Source organism: Alligator mississippiensis, chromosome 3, assembly GCF_030867095.1.
Source record: "Alligator mississippiensis isolate rAllMis1 chromosome 3, rAllMis1, whole genome shotgun sequence".
In the NCBI taxonomy this organism is placed as follows: Eukaryota; Metazoa; Chordata; order Crocodylia; family Alligatoridae; genus Alligator; species Alligator mississippiensis.
In genome coordinates, this window is record NC_081826.1 from 178,315,290 (window position 1) to 178,339,143 (window position 23,854).

The 23,854-nt window shown below is 42.2% G+C and overlaps 1 protein-coding gene and 1 non-coding gene across 13 annotated transcripts; both read left to right on the forward strand.

Annotated features, from left to right (window-relative positions):
- Positions 1-3,798: 3,798 nt before the first annotated feature.
- HAUS6 (HAUS augmin like complex subunit 6) lies at positions 3,799-21,957 on the forward strand. 12 transcript variants are annotated; one of them, XM_019483697.2, is made up of 17 exons: positions 3,799-3,919; positions 6,226-6,321; positions 7,144-7,205; positions 8,194-8,326; positions 8,951-9,098; positions 10,715-10,780; positions 10,920-10,971; positions 11,147-11,320; positions 12,555-12,748; positions 13,491-13,620; positions 14,426-14,528; positions 15,566-15,650; positions 16,026-16,086; positions 16,705-16,890; positions 17,929-18,064; positions 18,413-19,453; positions 20,565-21,957. In XM_019483697.2, exons 1-17 carry the CDS (start codon positions 3,814-3,816, stop codon positions 20,654-20,656), a joined length of 2,865 nt encoding a protein of 954 aa, XP_019339242.2. In that variant the 5' UTR covers positions 3,799-3,813; the 3' UTR covers positions 20,657-21,957. The 12 variants fall into 12 exon arrangements, with proteins under 12 accessions (XP_019339242.2, XP_019339243.2, XP_019339248.2 ...); XM_019483698.2 differs by having other exon boundaries at positions 7,147-7,205; XM_019483703.2 differs by having other exon boundaries at positions 3,861-3,919; positions 7,127-7,205.
- On the forward strand, positions 15,813-15,944 carry LOC132249698 (small Cajal body-specific RNA 8). Its single transcript, XR_009461264.1, has one exon. It is a non-coding gene; the product is annotated as a small Cajal body-specific RNA 8 (non-coding RNA).
- Positions 21,958-23,854: the final 1,897 nt, after the last annotated feature.

A 23,854-nucleotide genomic window follows, 5' to 3' on the forward strand; every position in this document is an offset into this window, starting at 1 on the left:
CTTGGCTTCTGAGTTCCTTCTACCCCAGGGTCAGCCAGAGATAGTTAGCATCAGGAGGGGGAAATAAAGGTGAGGGTGTGTGCTGAGGAGGAATGAGAGGGGAGGGGATGTGTGGTCAAGCATGGGAAGGAAGGAGGTGCCAAAGCAGGGGGTTCTTACCTCATTCAGGGACTTAAACTTCCCAGCTGCTGCTTCTGAAGCATGGTCCGAAAGAGGGGTATGACCATGCCTCTGGATCTGTCATTGCCACCTCCTGATCTGAGCTGCCAAGGTCTCCCAAGTTCCCCTCCCTCCTCCAGCTTCTGTTTCCTTTTGACAGTGAGGCAAATGGTGATGGGGCAGTGTAGCCCATGTCAGAGGCAACATAGACCATGGCTGCTCCACAGTTGGACAGCTATGATTTAGTGCCTTTAGTTATGATACCAAAAGAACCTCCGGGTGTGATGCAGGAACAAGGGACCACTGAGAAGGAGATGGTTTTGCCCAGCCAGAGCCGGATGTGGCCTGAACCTGAACAAAGCCTCAAAGTGGCTGTTCTCAGGCAGCAAGACTTCAGAAACCAATTTAAACAGGAATTTGACGAATAAGAAATAGGTCACAGACTGCCCCTCTGCTCAGGGCAGACTGATCGTTGAATTTGGGGTCAGGAAGTAATTTTACCCCATGGTCAGATTGGTTCAGAACAGGGGGGTTTGCCTCCTGGGTGGTGGGGGCATGGCCCTCTACCTGGGATCTCTTGAACATTTATCGGCAGCATTTCATAGAAGCTAGACATTGGCTGCCATTGTTCCCCTGCTTTACCTGTGGCAGGTTAGGGTCTTAGGTCTTTTTTGTATCAGGGTTGATTATGGGTTGTATGGGGTGGTTTGGATAGGATGGTCCTGCCTCATGCAGGGGGGTGGTCTAGGTGACCTTTGGAGGTAGGTCCCTTCCAGTCTGACTTCTCTAGGGTCCTGTGGTTTTATGACTGGCTGGATTGTCATGTATGGTTCAGACGGGGACCATAGTTCTTAGCCTGCTACCTGGACTCACTTTTGTGACCCCTTTGGGCTCTTTTCATAGAATCAAGGGAAATTAGGGTTGGAAGGTAGCAGTAGCGATGCATAGGGGGTGCAGGGGGGTGCACATACACCCCCTGAGAATGCTGGTGCACCCCCTGACTGGCCATGCTTCCTGCTTAGGTGGCAGGCAGGGGGGCAGGTGGGAATACCAGTGCCTCTCCTGCAAGTGCTGGCTGGGGAGTGGGAATGCCAGACGTAGCAGTGCGGCCGCTTTTGGTAGTGCCGTGGCCAATTCCAGGAGCAACGTGGCTGCTTCCCAGTTGGTGAGTTTTTCTGCAGCTGCCGCCTGCCTTCCCCCCCCCCCCCCCCGGTTGATGAGATTGGCCTTGGGAGACCCCCCTTCCATTGCTGACTGGTCGCTGGGGGGGCACGTGCCCCCCTGACTAAGGTGGCACCAGTCGCCCATGGAAGGTAGGACCATCAAAGTAGGACCATCCCCAAGTACATTATTCCAGCTTGTTTGGTTCTACAATCTCTACCCTCCTTCTCCCTTTCTATTTAAATCTCTCTCTCCTTATATGCTGCTCCCTGGTCCTCCCTTCACAGCCCCCCACCAAGCGAGCTCTAGCCCACTAGTGCTTTTGCTGCATCTAATATGTACTTGTTATAGTCAGCGTGTCTATGAGACACTGTGCGTTAGGCTAAATAACACTGTGCAGTAAGTGGTGTTGTGGTTAAAAACCATGCTAATAGCCTACTACACAGTGTTATTAGGCTAATGTGCAGTAAGCATCACAAAATAACCGTGTGCCAGCGCTGCTGTGCAGGAACTCTAGTTATGGTGCATTTAGTTAGTACTTCATTAAACAAATCCTAAACTAAATGCACAGTAATTAAAGGGTATAGGTGTTGGCCTAAGGACATAGGCAGACAAGGTTCTTTGGACAAATCTGGTATTTTTTTTATTAGACCAACTCAAATAGTTGGAAAAATTCTTTGTAAGCTTTCGGGTACAAACAGTCTTTGGCAGGCTGAGGAAGCATCTGCAGTTGGTCTGTGCTCTTCCTGAATGAAATATAAAAGATTTTATATGAGGCAATTTTATAGTAAAAGATGTTTTATGTCCCTGAATGGAATATAATCTTTTATAGTATAAAATCTTCTATGTTATTGTGATGGGCTAGCTGATGGTGATTTGGCCCAGGGGTTTTGAAAGGGTAAAAGATGATTGGAGGGCTTGGGATTCCCTTTCCTCACCAATTAGGCCCCAGAGACTCACCCTCCATGTCCCCTAATTGGACCCTTGAGTCACCTGGAGGGGGATAAAAGGGGCAGCGCAGCAGCTGACTCAGGGAGGACCAGTGAGGGACCATGAGGAAGGAGTCTCAAAGAGCTGGGCCAGCAGATGAGGAAGGCATCTCAGAGCTGGCAAGAGCTGGGCCAGCGGACAAGGAAGGAGTCTCAAAGAGTTGGCAAGAGCAGGGCCAGCAGGGTGGGGGTAGTTGCCCCAGAAGAGCCTGAAGGAGTGGGATCTGCAGGTGGCAGTTGAATCCTCAGCAGCATGGTGTGCAGCCAGCAGGAGAGGCTCCCTGCTGGGATCCAGGATCCCCTACGAGAGGCTGCAGCCAGCTGGAGAGGCTCTCCAGTTCCAGCAAGATGAGCAGTGACCTGAGAGGTTCCCAACTCTATTTCCAGCTCTTCCAGCAAGAGGTAGGGCAGCTTGATGTGAAGCAGGGGCTCCTGAAAGGTCAAAACCCCTAGCAGCTTGGCATAGTACCAGCACTAGTGGCTGTGTGGTAGAGTTTCTGCCTACCATGCAGCAGATATGAGTTCATGTCCCAGTTGGGTAAAGTAGAGGTGAGTGAAGCAACAGGGAGGATTTCTTGTCCCAGTAGAAGGTGGTCATTGTATTTTTTCCCTTTCCACCCCCTCCAGGTACCTATACCCTACATCTCTTGTTATTTGATGTTTTCTATTTTGTGCATTTTATATTTTGCCAACCAGTATTGTTTGTTGTACTGTGTTTTATACTTTGTTAAACTGGTCTTTTGTCAACTGGATGAATATATCTACAAATGTAAATGCCTAACCTTTATTGAATCCCACCCCCTCAAGGCATTGTAGTGTTCCCTCTACCCCCTGGTTTATACATGTTACATTCCCGTTACTGTTAACCATATACCTTGTAATAAGGAAAAGTCCCCATTGGTGGTCTGGCTCTGCTCCATAGGGAAAGGAGGGTCTCTATACCTCCCACAGTGCTAGTGCAACTGCTCTGATCCCTTCAACTGGAGTGGGGGTATGTCTTGGAGTACCATCCTGGTTACATTATAAAAGATTATATTCCATGCAGGAAGAGCACAAACCACCTGCAGACACTTCCTTAGCCTGACAAAGGGTGTTTGCACCTGAAAGCTTGCAAAGAATTTTTCCAACAATAATTAAGGCACATTAATGAATGTGTAGAAGTACCCAGTGATTCTCAACTGAAGTGTTGCTGCTGCACCCCAGGGTGCCTGGCAATGTGACCCCTGCTTGGGCCTGCAAAGGTGGCAGGAGATGTGCCCAGGGGTTTCCCACGGGAAACCCAGGGTGTCTAGGACAATTCTTGACCAATTCCTGGTCTGACCTCTTTGCAGCGTAAGGGCCCTGGCGTGTTTGTGGAAAGACAAATAAAAGGTTGGCACCATCTGCAAGCAACTAACAGGGACCCCTGCACATCTCGCGGGCTGGGAGCCGCTTACTCGGGCCTCGCTGAGCGGTAGCAGGCACCAACCGCCTTCCCCAGGGAGACTACGTTTCCCAGCAGGCGATGCGGGAGGCCCGGAACGCGGGGCCAGAGCTCGCGGGCACGGAAGACTGGGGAGGAGCTGCGTTGCATGCCGGGAACAGCCTTATTCCCAGCTTGTTCCTTCCCGGTACAGGAAGAAGTTGTGTAGCCGGCGTGGTGGCGTTACGTTGCGCTACCTGGGCCATTGGCGGGACGCGCAAAATGGCGCGTGGGCCGCGAGCAGGCGGGGGGGCTCGCAGGGAGGGGCCCTCGCCGTAGAGACTCCCGGGCTTCCCCCCCCCCCCCGCCATGAGCGGCTCGGCCGCGCCGTGCGGCCTCCCGGCGGCCTGGCAAGGGGAGCACCTCTGGTTCTGCCTGCAGGCGCTGGGCTTCGAGGTGGCCGCCGGCCCCGGCAAGCTGAGCCCCCACCTCAGCCTGGGCGCGTGAGTGCAGGGGGGAGGGGGCCTCGAGTCGGGATCGCGGGGGGTACTTTTCTCCCGCCCCCTCCTCCCATCCTTATCCTGTCAGGCAGAGACCCCTGCCCCCCCCCCCCCCCACCAACGCTGGGATCCCATCTGGATTGGGAGGAGAGTAAACTCAAACTGCGCGGGGGGAGGGGGGGTGCAGGAGACGGAAAAGCGTTAAGCAATGACCAGGGATCCTGGTTTTCTTTGTTAAAAAGAAATCCCAAATTCTCTGATTTAAAAAACAAGCCCCCAAATCCACATTTTTCCATTTGCAGTGATACAGTGTTTTGTTTTCATCATGGAAAAATGGGTTTAAATCAGAGAATTTTGGGGTCTTTTTTTTTTTTTTTAGTTAGAGAAAACCAGGTGACGTGTTACAAGCCTTTACGTTGTGTTTTGTTTTTCCCAGCTGCGGTGTAGTGTTGTCTGTAATTATTTAAGTTGGGTTGTTTTATGCCTACAATTCCCTGCAATTATTTTGCCATATGGGAAGTTTGTATCCTAACCCTGAGGTGCAGCCCTGTGCCATCCTACCTTCCCTATCTAGGATGATGGCACCAGGGCCTGAGCTCCTCTAGTTTATACTAGGGGTGCATTGATAGAGATTTTTTTTTTTGTGCCGATACTGATGGCTGACTTTTAACCAGCCATATCAGCTGATACTGATCTGATTGCCATTATGCAGCTTGGCAAGCAGCATCTGGACAGTAAGTTGGGGTGGAGGGTGTGCAGATCAAGGCCTCTACGGAGCAGGACAGTGTGGGGCAGAGCCAGGCGCTGCCCAGCCAGGGCAGGGGGGCGGGGTGTGGGACGGAGCTGTGGGCAGCGTGTGCGGGGGATGGGGAGGGGGGGGTGACTCCCGCAGCTGTGCACACCCCTGGGGGAGGCATAGGGGGCTTGTGCACCCTGGATCTGTGTGCGGGGCAAGGGTGGGCTGAGGCCTGGGGGCTGTACCTGCCTCTTCCTGACAGGGGGGCTGGGCTGGGGCTGTGCTTGGGGTAGGCAAGGGTGGGTGGTGGAGGTGCTGGGAGGGGGCTACAGGGTGGGCTACAGCTACCCCAAAATTTGCTTTAGCTCCCCACTGCCATTGCTATTTGCCCTACCTTGTCCGCTCTGAGCGCAGCTCTGGCCCCCCCCCCCGGGGAAGAGCCAGTGCAGCCCTCACCCCACACACAAATCCGGGGGGCATATCTTCCCCCCCCCCATGGAAGCATGGGGGTATGCACAGTGGCCGGGAGCTGTCCCCGCCAAGCCCCTCATGTCCTCTGGACGACCCACCCACAGGTCCATCCCATGCCCTGCCCTGCCCCAGCTGGGCAGCCCCTGCCCCAGCCCCACTCCCTCCCTCACTGTGGGGGCCTTAGTCTCTGACCCTTTGTGCCCCTCCCCCCACAGACTTACTGGCTGGATGCTGCACTCCTGGACGCGTGCATGCTGCAGCTTTGCTCATGCATATGTAATTTATTTGTGACATTATTAGCCACATTGGCCAAAAAAAGCCAATTGCCAGGAAGGTCAATTTTCCTTTCATTGGTGCTGATATGATATGGACCAATATACACTAGTTTATACAGTATAGACTGGAAGGTTGTGAACTTGATCAGTGGGTTAAAAGGGTTGATATGCAGATTTTGCACAAGATGTTGATCCATTCTCTGTTAGGTGCTGCTGTGTCTGCTTCTCTCCCGGAGACCTAAGGGAGGGGACTGATGCCCAAAAGTTTGTCTAAGTCTATCTCAACCATGCAGTTGGTCCAATGACATTTACAAGCCACAAGAATTCTTGCCTCTCGTATTTCCTGGACCGTCATGGCAACAATATCACTCCAACACTGATATTTAAAGTGTTGATGTTTATGGATATACCATGCAAAATTCTTAAGAAAAAGCCCCCTCATACCCCTTTTTTAATCTTCATTTTGAAGTTGACAGTACAAATATCATGTGAATTTGAATGGGTGCTTCTGACTGTACCTGTTCTTTTCCAGGAACATGTTTGACAAACCAAACAAAGATGCATTTCATTTGGTTGCACACTTCTTGTTTAGTAAACTGGATCATTCACGCGCAGCAGAGGCTTTCAGGTATGCAGGATCAAGGACAATGCTGAATATATTTCCAATAATTGCTTATTTAGTGACCGTGGGAGTGGTAGTCTTATGTAGTTGTCATACGTGACAGTTTTTTTCCTTCTGAGCTCTATTTTTTGCAGTTTTGTGATGTATAGTTTACCTGCCTCCTAAAATGTTCTGATGGTGGTAATTTTTGGCTAATTTGGGGAAAAGTTTCATAGAAGATCAGCAGCAACGCTTTTTATACGTGTGATATACATTGCTTTCCCTCATGAATTTTCAAGCTTGGGAATTTTCATAGATGGGAATAGGCTAGAGCGTCATAGTGAAAATGCTTGTAAGACTCTTTTAACATTGGCCAAAGATATATTCTTTAATTTTATTCTACAATAGCTGAATTCTTCTAACTGAAGCCTTCCAACAAATTTAGTCTGGGACAAACACCTCACATGGAGAAATTCAGTCCAAATGGTTTTGTAAGCAAATAGAAACTGGATCTTTTAGAAGGAGGTGTCAACCTAATGTGTAAGTGGCACTACTCTCTCCCTCTAAAAAGAGTTAACTCTGAATCTTTATAGCAAGCAAAAAAAAAAAAAAAAAAATTCCCAAACCACACAGTGTGAGTGACTTAACGTGCTTTTAGCTGGCATCATATGTAGAGTTTGAATGCTATTACTGTTCTCCTCCCTTATCAGACTTCGTTGAAGCAGCTCTACAAACCTTCTTATTGCTCGGTTACATAACAACATAATATGTATCAGCATGGTGTGAAAATATACTAGAATGGATTCTCTTTGCTTGCTTTTGGAATGTAAAGGTTTTGTTGCCCTCCAGCAGACAAAAAGGGAGATGCTGAATTCAGGAAGAAATGCTGTGAATGGCTAAAAGAAATTTCAGTAAGTATTGGAAAGGATAAATTGGATTGTTGTAATAGGTTCTTGTCTTTAGAATCAACAAGATGCATTCTTTGACAGCAGATAACTTTCCCAAGTACTTTTACATGGTGAAAAAACCATAAGTTGAAGTAGTTTGAAGTAAAATACACAATCTGGTATGGCTTACAAAAATCTGTTTGCTTAGAATTCATGCATGGAAAAGGTATGGGTGTACAGTTTTCTGTGTACTATGCAGTGCAAACCTGTGCATGAGCCTACAGTTCAAACTTAAAAGAGGGAACAATAAAGTTTGACTTAGGTACAGTCTATTCTGATTAAATGGAGCCATCATACAAGGTGTTTTCATGGAAAATGGACTTGGAAAACCTCAGCATGTTCTGAAAGATTAGTCTATTCATATATAAGAATAAACCTGCCACAAGTTAGCAGAGTTACTTGAACAAAAGGATAGGTACAAAGCAAAATTTCCTTCTGAACTTGTTATCTTAAGCTCTTCCCAGTCCATCTTCCATCAAGCTGAGCTTCTGTTAAGCATGGTCTGTGGAAATTCATAGTATGTCTTGGAATTCTAAACCCTTTTCCTAATGGCTAACTGGATAAAAGACCAGAAAACAGTGAAACAGAAGTATGCTGACTAAAGCTTATAACACACACAAATGGATAAAACAGTGGCCAAAGCATTCTTCTAGGATAGTGATTGTGAAGCTACTTATTAGAGTTTAGGGAAGACAGAGGTGATCTAACAGACATCTGAAAATGTTTTTCCATAAAAGGGAACAGTTCCAGACCAAGGCTGGGAACAAAGTGAAAGTTTTGACTCCCTTTTTCCAACATGCAGCTTTTGACAACATAGTCTAGGTTTACCTTTGGCTTGTTTAGCAACCACACCATCTATATCAGACTACTGGGATATTGAGTTAAACCTATAGTTGTTACTAAAGCACTGTTTTTTACGAGGATTTCTTAATCATCTATTTAATTTCCTTAGGTAGAATGTGGAAACATCTTTCCAGCTGTTGTAGCTTCATTGTTTCTTTCTCCTGGTGGTCCTAAATTTATTCATTTGATGTATCACTTTGCAAGATATGTAATTATACAAGCAATGAGAAAAGACTGCAAAGGTAAGTTATAACTAGCTGTGGGAATACATTGTTTTATGATGTGAGATGGTGAAAGTACTTATGGCTTTTAATCTGTTATAAAAGGTTTAAATGGGCTTTAGTTAACCTAGTTAAAGCTCTTCATCACAGGTTGGGAAGAACTAGGTTTAGATGTGGTCTTTTTTTTTAAGTCACTTTGGATTCGGGGAGCAGGGCAAGGGAAATTGACTCTTAAGGGAGCCAACCCTTGCATGTATGTGATATGTTCTTGATCTCTAATGTCCTGCAGTGATACCTGGTTTGAGCTTGTAGTTCTCTTGAATGGAAAAGTGGTGACCTGACAGTACACATTTTTAGACCCTTTCTTACTTCTGAAATGGTGAGGTGGCAGGCAGTAATTCCAAAATCTCTCAAGTTATTCTCTGAAATAAGTAGTGTTGATGTGTGTGTCTATATAGTAGAAGATATAAGAGTTGGGATGTGGTATAGGTTGAGCCATCCCAGTTCCCAAGATCAGAACATCTGTATCTCTTGTACGTAAATTAAAGTAACTTTCCAGTCTAGGCTTTTTTTGCGGGAGGTGGAAGGGGAAGGTTGCTAAAATTTGCATTGTATAAATACAGTTGTCTATTTTATTATTTACAGATGCTGGCATGTATTTCCCAGAAGCTGTAATCTTGAGGCCTGATGAGTTGTACAAGGCAGCTGCAAGGTGCAAAGTGGCATCTAATAAGTTTTTGCAGATTGTGCAAAAAGAAGATTTTGTCATTCAAGAGTATCAGAAAAAGGCACAGTAAGTGACACTTGGCAATAGGTTTTGTCTAACTGAACGTCTTGATAAAACTATCCTATGCATGGCATACCTCAGCTGCTTCCTGCTTTGGAAAGATTCCTGATTTTGCTTCTACCATGAATGGCATTTTTCAGAAACTTTCACTACTGTATCTTCTCCATTTTTCAGCAGAATGCTAGAAAATCCTGGTGAGGTGTGAGGGTTTTATGGATTTCTTTCGGTACTTCTCAGTGCTTCTCAATAGGGCTGTGCAAAACTTCGGTCCCTGATTTCAATCTGGCGGAGATTCGGCCCGATTCGGTGGCTGAATCTCTGAATCCAAATTGAATTGGAGGACCCGTTAATCTCTCCAAACCAAACTGGAACCCTCCAAATCGATTCGGCCATAGACGGCTTTAAATGTTTTTTCTACGTACCTCTAGGTAGCAGGTGGCTTGTGAATGTTGTGATGCTCCCACAGAAGCACGAGGGGCTCCCCAGTGCGCTCGGCTGCAGACCCAGAAGTAGACCAGAAGCGCTTCCAGTCCACTTCTGGGTCTGCTGGGGAGTGCGCTGGGGGGCCCCTTCGCACCCCTTCCGGCTCAGTAACTGGTGCCTCCTGGGTCTGGGGGGGGGGGCACCCAGGGTCCTCCTGTGGCCGACTGCTGAGCCAGTCCATCCAGGTTCGCTGCTGAACGCATGGAGGGCCCCCCTGCACTCCTGTGGGGACTCTTCATGTGCCTTAGCATCACAGTGATCACAGGCCGCGCCTGCTACCTCAAGGTATGTAGAAAAAACTTTCAAAGCTGTGTCTGTTCGAACCACTGATTCTTCGAATCAGCATCGAATCTTTAGATTTGAATTCGGCCGAATCAAATCGGGGACAACGATCCAAATCAATGAATCGAATCCCTGTCCCTGATTCAGGCTGAATCGGAATCGAATAGGGCCCGCTTCGCACACCCTGGCTTGTCAATCTTTTTAGACCTCAGGCAGCCCTTGGAAAATGCCAATTCATGGTTTTTAGTCATTTTTGGCTATGGAAAAATAAGAGTAATTAGGTCAGAATGTGTTTGACACTATGGATTCCTATGTGAAAACCCTGGATTTATGTCATGAATCATGTTTTCAGCCTGTGGCACTCTTGAAAGGATATAGAGGCACCCCAATCTAGGGTGGGTTTTTTTCCCTTGCTAAAAATTGTATAAATTGAACTGACTATTTTATTATTTGCACCTTGGTTGGGAATCACTAATCTAAATACAAAAGCTCTGACTCAGTGGCTGTTACTAAAGATTAGTACATCTTATAGTTGAGGTAACTATGTATTTAAATAAAAATGGAACCCTTTCCAAGATTTAGACAATTGCTGAGAAATAACACATCTAGTAATTGCAATAGAATTTCTGTGGCCGCTAAAAACTTTCAGTTCAGTGTAACGAATGACCATTTCTTTCAGGTCTTTCATATTACTTGTCCTTCAAAAAGTCACTGCACAGGACAGCAGCAGATTGTATGTGTGTTTGTGTGTTCGCGTTTTTTTTTAATGTTGTCATCATTATAAGCTGGTGATACATGATGAGAACGATGGATCTTAAATTTCCTATAGTAATTTTTTGCATGTTCGCTTTTTACAGATTATTAACTAAACAGATAAAAGATCTAAGATCTGAATGTGCTGACCTGCACAAGCAGCTTCAAAAGTAAGTGTTCTTTTCTAGCTGTAAATTGATATATCATTACTAAAACAACTTTTGTTCCATTTTAAAGGCTTAAAGCCAGACATTTTGTATACCCTAAGTGTATTTTTGTCACGGCTAACTTGATATTTGTTTTAAATAGAATAGAGAAAAATGACCAAAACCAAAGTAACAGAGCAGAGAAAGTTCAAAAGGTGAGTATTTTCTTTTTGATGGCAGTGCCTGAATTTCTTAATACTCTCCACTGTATCTCATACTAGTTTCTGGTACTATACTCTCCTTTTAAACATGCTAACATTTCTGTCACAACCCTATAGGCTTTTGACACACTCAGCAAGATTTGATGCACAGTATATTTCTTCTATTAAGGTTCGTTCCATGTGGACAACTGTAACAGAAACCTTTGCTGGCTTGGAAAAGGAGAGAGAAGTTGTAGATTCTGTTGTTAAAGGTCATGTTGACCAGTATACTTTAGATGGAACAGACATCACTATCAATATTCCAAGGTTGCTGCTTGACAAAATTGAAAATGAAATGTACAGAGTAAGTGGTAGTTTGAATAGCAAGTGCTTGTTCTTTTTGTCTTGTATTTATAGAACATGGACTATTATACAAAAGAGTGTGGTTGGCCCTGCAATAAATGCAATAGAAATAGAGAATAGTGGGTTACTTGCTCAAACTAACATAGTACACTGATCATGCCTCTGAGGAAATGCCTTTATATAGGGCCACGTTGTACAACAAATACAGTAAGCAGTATAAGGGAGCTGAATGCAATATTTCTGCATCTGTTACGGTGATAAGCAACATCTTGCTCACGTTCCCTGCATGGATACAACACTTAAATTTTCCACTTATTGCTGTTCAGAGTCTTACTTTTTGGGGGATGAAAGGGTGGCTTGACAGAAAGCATGAGAAGAATTTTTGAGAGAGAGAGACCAGACTAGATAATTTTTGCATTTTTTCCAACCCAGCCTTACAAAAAGTATAAACCAAAACGTGGGGGTGCAACTTCTAACACTACAGTGATGCCCCTTTCTAGAATTTGGTGTAGAGTTAACTGGGGAAAAACTAGAGATAAAATTACACTGGTATTAATTATACCAGCAGAGGGGTCATATATCTGCTTCCAGCATAACTGTTAAAACAAGCAGGCTATTGTTTGCTTCCTGTTGTACTAGTGTCAACTTTACCAGTAATCCTGGGACAGCTGGTCCTCTGACTTTGGACCCTATGTAAGTTTACACTGCACAGAAATGATGCGACATTGGTGTTAACATGTCATATATCTTGCCCTTGTGTAGGAAATGATATGATCCTAAATAAAAGGAATTTTAGGAGTATTACAGTGTGCATATGTTATAGTATAGTATTTTTAGGGGGAAGTAAGGCATAACAACGGGGGGGGGCGGCAGCTTATCTTTAATCAAGTGTTTTGTACATATATTAAAGGGGGTAAAAACCTGGCAGTAACAAATATAGGAAGCCCCATTATTATAAAACCAGTAAGTATACTTTCAGTCCTTTAGTTAAGTTCACTTTTAATGACACCAAGGTTTCAGCAGCTCTAAATTTCAAAGCCAAAATGAGTTTTTTGTCTGTGGTGCTTTTTGTAATGTTTTGTTTTTTAAAGCCTATTTCTAATAAACACAAAGATCAATAAGGCTTGTACTTCTCTGCTATACTTAACATAGAAAAGCCAGCTGTCTAATAATTGAAGCATCATTGTTTACTTATTGTTGCTAATCATTTTTCTCATTGTTTGCTACATCTGAAGTTGCATATAGGAAATGTATATGAAGCTGGAAAATTAAACTTCTTGACAGTCGTTCAGTTATTAAATGAAGCCTTGAAGATTTTAAGAAGTGAACGTCAGCAAGTTGACCAAAAGGCACTAAAACTAGATGTTCAGTACATTGAAGAGAAGACCAAATTCCAAAGTAAAACTTTATTGGGTCTGAAGTCAATGAGGTAAGCTTTTGAGACTTTTCCTGGGGCTCTTCACACTTTAGGGAAGGAAGATAATGAGCTCCAGAATTTTCTTTCCAGAAAAGAAAGTAGCATTTTATAGTTTGTACCTCTGTTTGCCAGTTGTTTTATGTTGCCCTCAATATCTGTTTGGCTTGACTAATCCCTAGGTATTCAGATTTTCCATGTAAAATTGTTTGCAAACTTCAATATTTTCTCTTGGCTCTCTTTAGATTTTGCTGTTGGCAACATAAAAACTGACACTGGCTATTTGAGTAATTGGACAGTAGTGGGATTTGTGCCTCTGATTATTATTATTATTTTTTAAAACTTTTTTACTTGCTAATTTTTAGCATAGTAAGTTCAACTTAAAATTTTAGAAGTTTTGTATTTTTTTTAAACAGATTTTAAAATAGTTCAAGAGAATGGCAACTCTTTCACAGCTTGAAGATTTTATCAGCTGTATCCCTTGTGAAGCTTGTATTTAGGCACTCAGTGCTTTGCGGGAATTAACAAAATACATGAATGGGTGACCTTCATTTTAAATTTGCTCTTTCAATTTTTATACTACTACAGATATGAATTGGAATATCTCACTGTCCCAAGCTGTGGCTGGATACTGAGAGAGGAAAAAAGATTTGATCTCAGACAAAAGAAAGAAATAGATGTTGATAGTTTCTTGCCTTCCCGTGTTGTCTACCAGCCCCTACCCCAACCTTATGATGTTTGTTTTAAAATGTTGCAGGCACAAGCTAAAGCGAGAGGATCATGTGTCCATAAGGAAATCAGTTGTTGAAAAGCAAAAAGAATGGGATATGAAGTGGGAAAGCGTTCTTGGGCAGTCTCCTTTTGATTTAATTAAAGTTCAGAATCCAGTAAGTGTCCATTAGAGGTGTGAGATTTTGGTGGAAGAGGGAAGGGAAGGGCAGTATGCGTGGGTGGGGGAACGTATATGCTTTTACTGGAGTTGGGAGAGATGAAACAATCTAATTACACAAAATTATTTGTTATCTGTATTTGAAATAAGATGGTGTAGCACAATGTAGGCATGTGTCATTTACAGTAATCAGTTATAGCTACTGCTCCCCATCCCCTTTTGGGAATTCAGAGGTGGCTACTTCAGGTCATGATTGAGCCATGGTGACCAAAGCCCTGGCAAACATGTCTAGGAATTGTCCTTATAACTCTTCTGTCTGCATGGCATAAAGTTGCACTGTGCCAACAGATCCAAACAGGTCTAGTTGTGAGCGTAACATTTTAAATTAATGTTAAAATAAATATGACTTGCTCATTGAATGAGGGATAGCTGCTAACTCCCTAGTATCTGCTAAGCCAGTTGTTCTGAACTTTTTGAGACTTGAGGCAGCCCTTGGAAAATGCCAGCTCAGATCACAATGTGTCAGAATGTTTTTGACACTAAAAATTCCTATTTAAAATGGCTGGGTTTATCTTGTGAATCATGTTTGGACACCTAAACAGTGCTAACATTGTGTGGTACCTGTGGTTCCCCTGAGAAGAATCTAAAGGCACCCCAGGGTGCAGCAGCAACCTGCTTTAGAATCTCTGTGCTAAACGCATCATTTTGCATGGTTTAACAAATAATTCTCTTTAGTAGTGTCATGCTAATTATATAGAGTTTTTTTACAAAAGTGACTGCAAGCATCACTTGTATTTTCAAAGGCACTAGATTTGTTACCAGCTATGTCTGCCCTCTCTTTTGATCCTGCAACTGAAGAGGCTTATAAGAGCAGTGTCTTCTGTCAATATCCAGCATCAATTCCAGGTGGGTAACTTGATAATTTTTTTGGTCACTGCTACAAAGTTCCTTGAAATTAGGAATTCCTTTCCCATTACTCTGCTCCTTTTCTGAATGGCACTTTGCAACAGAAGAGGGCTGAGCAAAATTTTTCTCTGAAGCATTTCTGTACTCCTTGGGTTTGTTAGAGACCAGTCAGAAAAAATCTGTATTGGGTCTCTTTCTTCTTCCACAAACTGGAAACCTGGGCTGAAAAATCAGCCATTGGCCTAAGAGCTGCCAACTTGTCAATGCCACTTTCATCCTGCTGGTAGGGTCAGCTGCTTCAGTATGGCTGACCCCACCAGCAGACTGAAAGGGTAGGGTCCTGCAGCTGGAGTGGATTTTGTTCTTCCCCACTTAGCAAACATGCTTAAAATAAAACTTTAATGAAATAACAAGAACCAAGAAAGTCCTGGAATTCTGATTATACTTCAAACTATAGCATGTGAGGTTTGACTTAGCTTTTTTTTTTGCACATAGACTTCAGACAAGATGCTTTTAACTTGCAATATATACTGTTCTAGCAAAGAACTGTCCTGCATATGATTGACTCTCTTCTATTTCATTTTAGATGATACTTTCTTTTTTCTATGGACTTTCATCTGCACAATAACCACAGTTTACTCCTTGAACTTAATTTAGAATTTACTTATATTATACTGCCACAGCTGCAATAGAATGTACTAGATAAACCATCCCATTTAGGCTCTTGGTTGAAGTGGGGGAGGAGGGTGGAAGTAATTGTGTTGAATTTTACCCATTAATACTGAAAGATTTTTTTTTTTCTCCTTGTCAACAGAAAAACACCTATTTGTGCAGTTTTTGCACTTTCTGATAGATCAGCTCTTTTGTGCTGAACACTTTTCAGTGCTGGTTAAATGGTTTCAATACTCTGATTTAATTGGCACTACAGCCTTTGAACAAGTCTGCACAGAGCCCTGTGGGGTCTAGAACTTACATTGTCATGCAAAAATACTAAAAAAGCAGATGAAATAAACCTTCTCCTACATTCCCTCTTTTAGATGCACCAAAAAAGGGTTATCATAAGAGAGTTGATGGAGCACTGGGCAGCACAATGAGTACAGCAGAACTTACATCCTCAGGGAGGTATGATTTACATTTAGGAACTCATTTTTTTTTGTTACTACTGAAAGTAATTTAACTATGGAAGAAATAACTTTCAGTAATTGCTCTTAAACTGTTTTACAGAAAACATTGATTGTAAAGTGTGGATGTTAGGGGAGGTGGGAAGTTCATAGTTGTTGTAGCTGGGAGGCTGGTACACAAATAGAGCTAAAAGCTTGCTCTGGTTGTCACAAGCTCTCCCTATAGTAAAACTGCCTTCTGATGACTGGGACGAATTAAGGAAAATTGTAACAGACAGGTACGGGGCAGACAACATATGTTAATCTTTAGTAAAAGTTGCTTAAATTTAAAAACTGAGCAAATGTTAAATATAACTGGCATCTTGTCTCTTTCTAGGATCTTCTCACTCTCATCAAAGTTGGCTACATCTGAAAACAACTGTCCAGTTCTTGAAAAGGTTCTTTAATTTCCTTACCTCCAAGAGAAGTTTAAATGCTAGCAGTCTCTTGGCATTAAAAATGCTGGCTAAACTTTTTGCATTCTCTCTAGCCTGCAACACATCTTCTTTTTTTGTGTTAGTCTTTCAGTGCAGCCACCTGCCAAGGGAATTTGTTAGCTGGCAATGCAGCTGTTGTAATATCTCCTGACTCTCAGCATAGGAAATATTGCTGTGCTGCTCTACGGGATGTGGATGCAGTCTTTGAAGGGTCAGTGGAGTAGCCATGAGGCTGTTCTGAATTATGCCTTGGGATTAGTAAGGTGGTGGTCCCAAGGTGAGGAATGCAAATATGGCCCAATGGCATTGTTACTGCCTTTGCTGCTCTGTGGCCCAAAAGTGTAGGAACAAAGGGCTGTCTCTTACCTACATACACTTCACCTGTTTAGGCATGTTTCATGCTTCAAAATGTGATTGGAATATCTCATTCCGCTCTCTTAGTGGAAACTTGCGGCTTTAAATTGAGTATGTGAGTAAACACTGACTGTCTTTGTTGCACAACTTAAGCTTGGCAGTTCCTTCAAATTAGTTTTACAATATCTGGGTACAACTTTAAATAACTCTTGTGTATTCCTTCAGAAAGTACATACTGAAATTCCCAAAAGGAAAGAACATTCTGTTTCTCAAAAAATCTTAAAATGTGGAGTAGACAAAGCCAGACCATTAGAAGCTTGGAATAATAGAGACTCTCCAGTACTCCAAACACCAACTCCAGTCAAAAGAGTAGATCCTTCTAGGCAAGCACAAGAACAGCTGGCAGAAGAGGTTAGAAAAATCTGCTTTTAAACTATTAATTCATATGTTAATCCTCACTGCTTAAGGGAATCCACCTGAGTACCCAGATCAAGTTATAACTTCTGATTTCCTTGCCATCATTGAGGCTTAGATGGGTAAAAGTGAAGGCTCTGTGAATTAAATCTGCACATTGCTCAATTTTGGAGGGATACCGTACTGCTCTGAACTGAAATATACTGGGGGATATTCCATTCTGGCTAGCAGCTAAAAAAGTAACAGACATTTGCACAACTGTTTATTGGACAATAAATTTAAGACACCCTGGGATGCTTAAGACACCTATCAGTGTCTAAGGTGCATCTAAATAGTTAGGCCCATATATGTTGGAGTGTCCCAAGCTCTTCACTCTGTTACTTGGCAATAAGCAGTCTGATTATCAGTACATGTACCTAGCAGTCCCGGAGTAGGATTTGTTGATTGTGTGTAGGTATTCATAATGGATACTTATCCTAGAGACTCACTGAATTTGCACTCTGAAGAATTCTTTTACAAGGATTTCGTAAAGTTATGCCTTATTTTGAAGTGGAATGTTAAATATCTTCCTCTCTGATACAAGGCAGTTAATTCTCAACTGCACACTCTAAACTTGCCATTTTAGACCATCAATGCTCCACCTTGTAAGCTTAATACTTCTCCCAAACGTCTTTTTCCAAAATCTTAAAGTACTTGGTTAATTAAATTTATTTGTCCCTTGGGTCTTTATCAGTGTTGTAAAGCTGGTATATTGAGATGCAAACTGAAGCAACTTGCCAAAGATGAAAACAGAATTCAGATTTTCTTCTTGTACTCCAGTCCCAAACTATTCAGGAGGCTATAGTCCATTCCTTTCCACATGGACTTATTGTACACTTAGGAGTGAAAAGTAGTTTTCCACACAAATTAAGCAGTGATTGTTTAACTCTTGTAGGATTAGGGTGATTGGAGAATAGGATTCATTTTTTGCCGTTATTGATAAATCTATGTATATTTTATATGCTTTCTCAAGATCTGTTCTTTAATCCTCTCCAGGTTGCAAACGTGGTAGTATCAGAGTCACCCTCAAGTAGTGATGGAAAAGGGATGGAGTTGGAAGATCTAATTGAGTCATTGGCTTCCAACCCTTTCTTAGCAAGGAAACAAATCCCTCGAACTCCAGAAAATCTGAGTGAGTTCAAAGTTGGAGTTTGTAACTGTGAAGTAGTTGAATGTAAGGGAACTGATAATATTGGAACCTGACTGGGGAGGAAATGTGGCTTAAGCTAAAAGTGCTAAGTCATTCTGATGACTGTCTTTTTCTTTAATAAAACATTCCTGTATAATAAAGTGTCTGAGGTGGCATGGAGCTCTCCTATGTTGATGCTATCTTGCTGTTGACATTGGGAGCATGACTGGTGCTAAATAGCTAACTTCAGTAGTTCTGAAGGTGGTGTTTTGCTGTTTTCAGAGCAGTTGAAAAATGGGTGAAATATGGACTTGAACTGAGCTCTGTCCTTGACTGACTTGTTTCATGTAGTTACAGAAATCAGAAGCTCATGGCGAAAAGCAGTACAGGATGGCTACCCTTCTGATACAGAGTTGGCTCAAACTGAAATGGTAACAGAAGGTGTTCTATTGGATATAAAGCCTGTACCTCAAAACAGAATAGACTCTAGTATGGCCTGCTTTATGTCTTCATCTCGCATATCAGACCTCTCTACTTCTAATCTTAATGTAGTAGAAGGGAAGTCATTATTAAGTTGGATGACACCTGAACCTCTAAAGCAGGTGATATTTAGTCACATCAGTGACTTGCCAATCCAGAAGCCAGCTTCCGGAGCGCTAGCTAACGAAAGAACTTTGCAGAAGGAATTGAAGGGTACTGTTTTAAATGAAAGTCTTAAAGAAAATGTACAAGAACTTATGCCAGCTGTGGATAAAAACATAAATGTTCTCAATAGTCAGGAAGACTGTAGTAAGATAACAAATACTCTGTCACCTTATTGTCAAAATTCCTCAATGCATTCAACCTCGTCCTGGGATGCTTCTCAGATGGTAAGTGGTATTAGTTCTGATAGCCAAGACATTATCCAGTTTGGAATACTACATGAGACTTTCCCAGAAGAACTTGGCAACCTAAGCCTTATTAGCCGTCAAAGTTCAGAGACTGATGATATATTGGGGAGTAACTCGAGGGACATCAGGTCCTTAACAGAAAGTACAAAAAATGAATGGACTACTCAAGAGTGCAAATTAGATTTAGAGTCTATTCGCAAGCGATACGAAGCACTGAAAAAGACTCTTTTTGGAAATGACTCAGCTCTGGCCTGTAAAAAACAATTTGCAAGGAATAATTCACAGCTAAGCTTTACTCCAAGCAGCACAGAAACACATGATGTCTTTAGTCCTTCAGAAAAATTCTTTGCGCTAGATCCAGAATATATTGGGACGCCATCACACATGTCTCTTCCTCATAGAAAGCACTGTCTCTCACCTTTGGTTTCATTTACTCCAGTTCAAGAGAGACTGAGATTAGTAGCACAAAAGAAACCTGGAGAATTCCTGCATAACTCGAAAGGTAGGCTTTGCTGTGTGCTTTTCAGGAAGGACTGTGCCACCTAGTATATGTGTAAGAAAGTTCTTCACTTCAGGGTTCCTTTCTAGTTTGAGTAGCACCTGGGACTCCACTCTGGGGACAAGATGGTGGTTTGTCACAACTGTTATGCTTGGTCTCCTTTGGGTTTTGGTGGTGTGGAAGAACACTTCTATCAAAAATTTACAAATAGGGAACTATAGATGCCTTTGTTTAGACTCCCCCCTAAAAGAGGTAGAAGCTGAGGTAATATCTTAATGTACATACCAGGCTACTTATCCTGATGAAATGCAGTACAGCTTCCTGACCTTTAGTAGACTTCTTGGAGGACATGCAGACATTGGGCAATATATGTGGGTAATTGGTATACCAACTCTTAGCCTGACATTTAGTGTGAACCCTGATGGATTGTCAACTAGCAGTAAGCATTCAGGAATCTTGCACTATAAAACAGAAAACTGTTGAGTGGAAGGGTTAGAAGTAAAACTCAACAGGCAAGTCTCAAAGGGCCAATAAAACTTGATTTCTGTGGTGCGTTCTATGTTTGCTACATCTTGAAATTATACTGAGAGTAAGCAAATGTATTCGTGATTTCTTAAGTGGTCCTCCATGAGTTCCACTTGCTGCCTGCCAGGTGGTCTCCAAATTCAAGTCAAAGTCCTAAATGAGTTGGGACTATACTGATTGAGTCCTAAATTTAGTGGGAACTGACTTTTTTCCATAGTGGGCACTCCACTGCTTCTCCTTTGGGACTACTAGCTGAGAGCTTAATGTTCACTCAAGTATTATTTATTGGCTGTAATTTAAAAGCTACCGCTCTTGTAGGTCGCATTTTAGGTTAGCCTTTGTGCTCTCTGCAACAGTAGTTTGCTAACACATTCCTGGTGCTTTGCTGATGTATACAAAATAGAAATTGGTGATTTGCTTGGAGTATTAAGGGTTCAATAGATATTGAATTTTTCCTTTCACTTTTGGAACAAATGTAAATTTACGAAATGTCTCACTACTGTATCTAATGAACTTCTTTAGATTTAGCATCTGGAATTTTTTTTTTTTTTAATGGTAATATAATATAACTATCACATTCTCTTTCCAGAAGAAGAGACCTTGACTGAGAAGCTGAATGCAAAGGAGTCCTCATCTGCTAGAAAGCTTTGTAAAGATACAGTTTCACAATTAGAATTTTGATGCATTTGCACATGTAACACGCTTTTACATTAAACAAATAGCCATGCAATTAAAGTTCATTTTGTAATGTATTCAAGCCCCTCATTCTTAACATATTAGACTCTAATTTGTAGTAATAAACATGGCAGTGCTAATCCCAACCACCATAGAAAGAGTTAGTGTGCATTGCTGACTTAGACTGAATCTTTCGGTTATTCTTCAGAGGGACTTGAAGATTTTTTGATCATTTGACGTTGGAGGAGTAGCAGTGGAGTAATATGGAGTCGAAACATTCTGTTAGGTTGCATGGTTGTCATGGGCAAATAAACTGAGGCTGAAATGACTTGCTACTATACATGATTAACTTCAGAACAAATTTGGGTCCATTATCCACGTGTTTTTTAAGAGTCCTTAAACTATTATTGTTAAACCATCCTTTCTATTTTTTTCAAAAAGTAAGCAATTGGTTTAAACGTCTGGTATTACACAGCTTAAACACACAAACCGAACGAAAAAAACTTGTAAATGACCGTGATTGATGGATGCCTTTTTATGTGTAATATAAAAATGTTGTATTAGGTTTTTTCAACCAAACTTGGAACTTGCATATTTTATTGCAAAATCGAAGAGGTTTCACAGGAAGGAAAAAAGAATACCCTTTAAGGTTCCTTCTCCATATATATAATGCTGTGTGTCCTGTTCTCCCCTCTTCCCCTTCCCCCAGCAACTGTGTGGGGATTACATTCAAATCATGGATTTGAGGGTGAGGGCAAATTCTACTTATGGTACATCCAACTTCAGTGCGGTGTGGCTTCATTTGTGCCATGTTAATAGGTACCCTTTGCAGGCAGAAATACAAAGATGAGGCAAAAACAGCATAGCCCTTGGCCTGAGTTAGGTTGAAAGGATCTAAAGGGGGGAAAAACTGAAGGTGGGTTGCTCTGATCTGCCTAGATAAGTGACTGAAGACAGCAACTTGTTTGAATCAAAGTGGATATGACTGGTGCAACAGCATGTTTGAGCACTGGTATGACTAACAAGTGAAGACTGGAGACTATAATTAAATATAACTGAGGACCAGTAGTTCCAAGAAGAACTAAAAAGCAAAGTGAAGGCAAGTGCACAAAAGGCAAATGAAGAGAGTAAGACAATAAGTACTGACTAACTTGTAGCTAAATTCACTAACAAATCAATTACCAATTTACTTGGGGTTCAGGTAATTAAAGATTTGTTTCCTAACTTAAACTTCCATGATTGACTTTTATTTTGTATGTATTTAAACTTTTTTAGTATTAATAAATCTTGTTTTTTGGACAGAATAATTTTGTAAGCTTAATTTTATACTTAGCTGTACAATTTTCCTTTGCTTGAGTTCTAGATGGGGGGAGAGGGGAGGAGATGGGGATGTCAAACTTGAGGGCTGGATCAACCCTTTGGGACTTAAACTAGATGCTTATCCAGCTGTTGAATTACATCCCTAACAGGGACTGCAACCTGGAAATTCAGCAGCATTGTGAGTTGTGACAGTATTAACCTCTGCAGCTGCCAGCCATTTCTGGCAGGGCCAGCCTCTAGAGAAAATGCTGCTGCCAGAAAATTGTTCCCAGTGGAGGTCATGACTAAATATTGGTTGCAGCATTAACACCTTGGTGCTGGCCCTGCTGACACGGTGGCTTTGGCAGCCACAGGGATTAACACCACTGCCAAATTTCTGGCCTCGCGTGTTGGATGGCCTGTCCCTGCAGCTGCATCCAGCCTGTAGTTGGCTGCATACTTTAAGGTGTTCATGCATTAAGGCGCATATATATATATATATATCAACATTCTTAACCTGAGCATCTGCATTATTTAGCAAATGCTCAAGAGACCAGCTGTAGTATGTTCCCTGGCACTGCATGGTATTAGAAGCTCTGTAATGTTACCTTCTGATTCTAGTCAATAGGTTCTGTTTATGGACAAAGTAATGTAGATTTCCATGAGGTTAAAGTTTTAAAATGATCAAAAGTTATATAAAATTATAAAAATTAGCTAGCTATGGTGCTTTTTCCAATGATGAAAAAGAGAGAAATCAGCTGTGAGCACTGAAGCATGGCCACTGAGAATTAGGCAATGAATTATGGGAGGGAAGGTTTAGTTACTAACCACGCTTAAATTTTAAAAGGATTAGATTTTCTCACTGAAGTCTGGTGGTTGTTTTTGTAGCAGTTTGGTAAGTAAGCAGTATAGCGGTCTCTTACTGTTATAAATATATCTGAACTTACAAATGTTTCTTTAGATTTGCTTAAATACATGCTGTAGGGACTAGGAAAGATACTAATATTTGTATTTGGTTTAATTAATTTAGGAATTTAAAAATTAAGGGTTTTTTTTTCTTCTCCTTTTACAATAGCTGGATGGAGAACTGTGGAACTCACAAAGTCTTAAATCAGCTGTGTGTGGTGGAAAGCAAGTCAGCAGTGGTTTGTTTTGTTTTGTTTTGTTTTTTGGTTTTTTTGTTTGTTTGTTTTTGTTTTTGGAGAAAAGTCTCTGCCTTACCTACCCACTTTCTCCTATAGGTTAATGCACTAAGACAGGGCTGACCAAGATGCAGCTTCTGACCTGGATCCTGCCGCAGGGGCAGCTCAACATGGCTGAGGAAGCCTGTGGCTGGGGAATTTGGGGAGGACCTGGCACATGGAAAAGGTGATTAGGAACAGTTACCATAGGTAAATCATGTCTGATCAACCTGACTGCCTTCTGTGATGAAATGATTGCCTCTGTGGCTGCAGGGCGAACAGTGGATGTGATGTACCTTGACTTTAGCAAGTCAGTCTCTCTCAACATTCCTTAGCAAGCTAAGGAAGGAAGTATGGGTTGCATGAATGAACTGTAAGGTGGATAGAAAACTGACTGGATCTTTGGGCCCAAAGGATAGTAATCAATGGCTTGATGCCCACTTAGCAGCCAGTACCAAGTGGAGTGACCCACGGGTAGATCCTGGGACTAGTTTAGTTCAGTATCTTCAACAGTCTGGAAGATGGGATGGATTGCACCCTCAACAAGTTTGCAGATGACACCTAACTTGGTGGAATAGTAGATAGCTAGAGGGTAGGGCTAGGATTCGGAGACATCTAGACAAAGTAGAGTATTAGACCAAAAGATATCTCATGAAGTTCAATAAGGACAAGTGTGAAGTCCTGCACTTATGATGGAACAATGCCATGCACTGGTACAGACTGA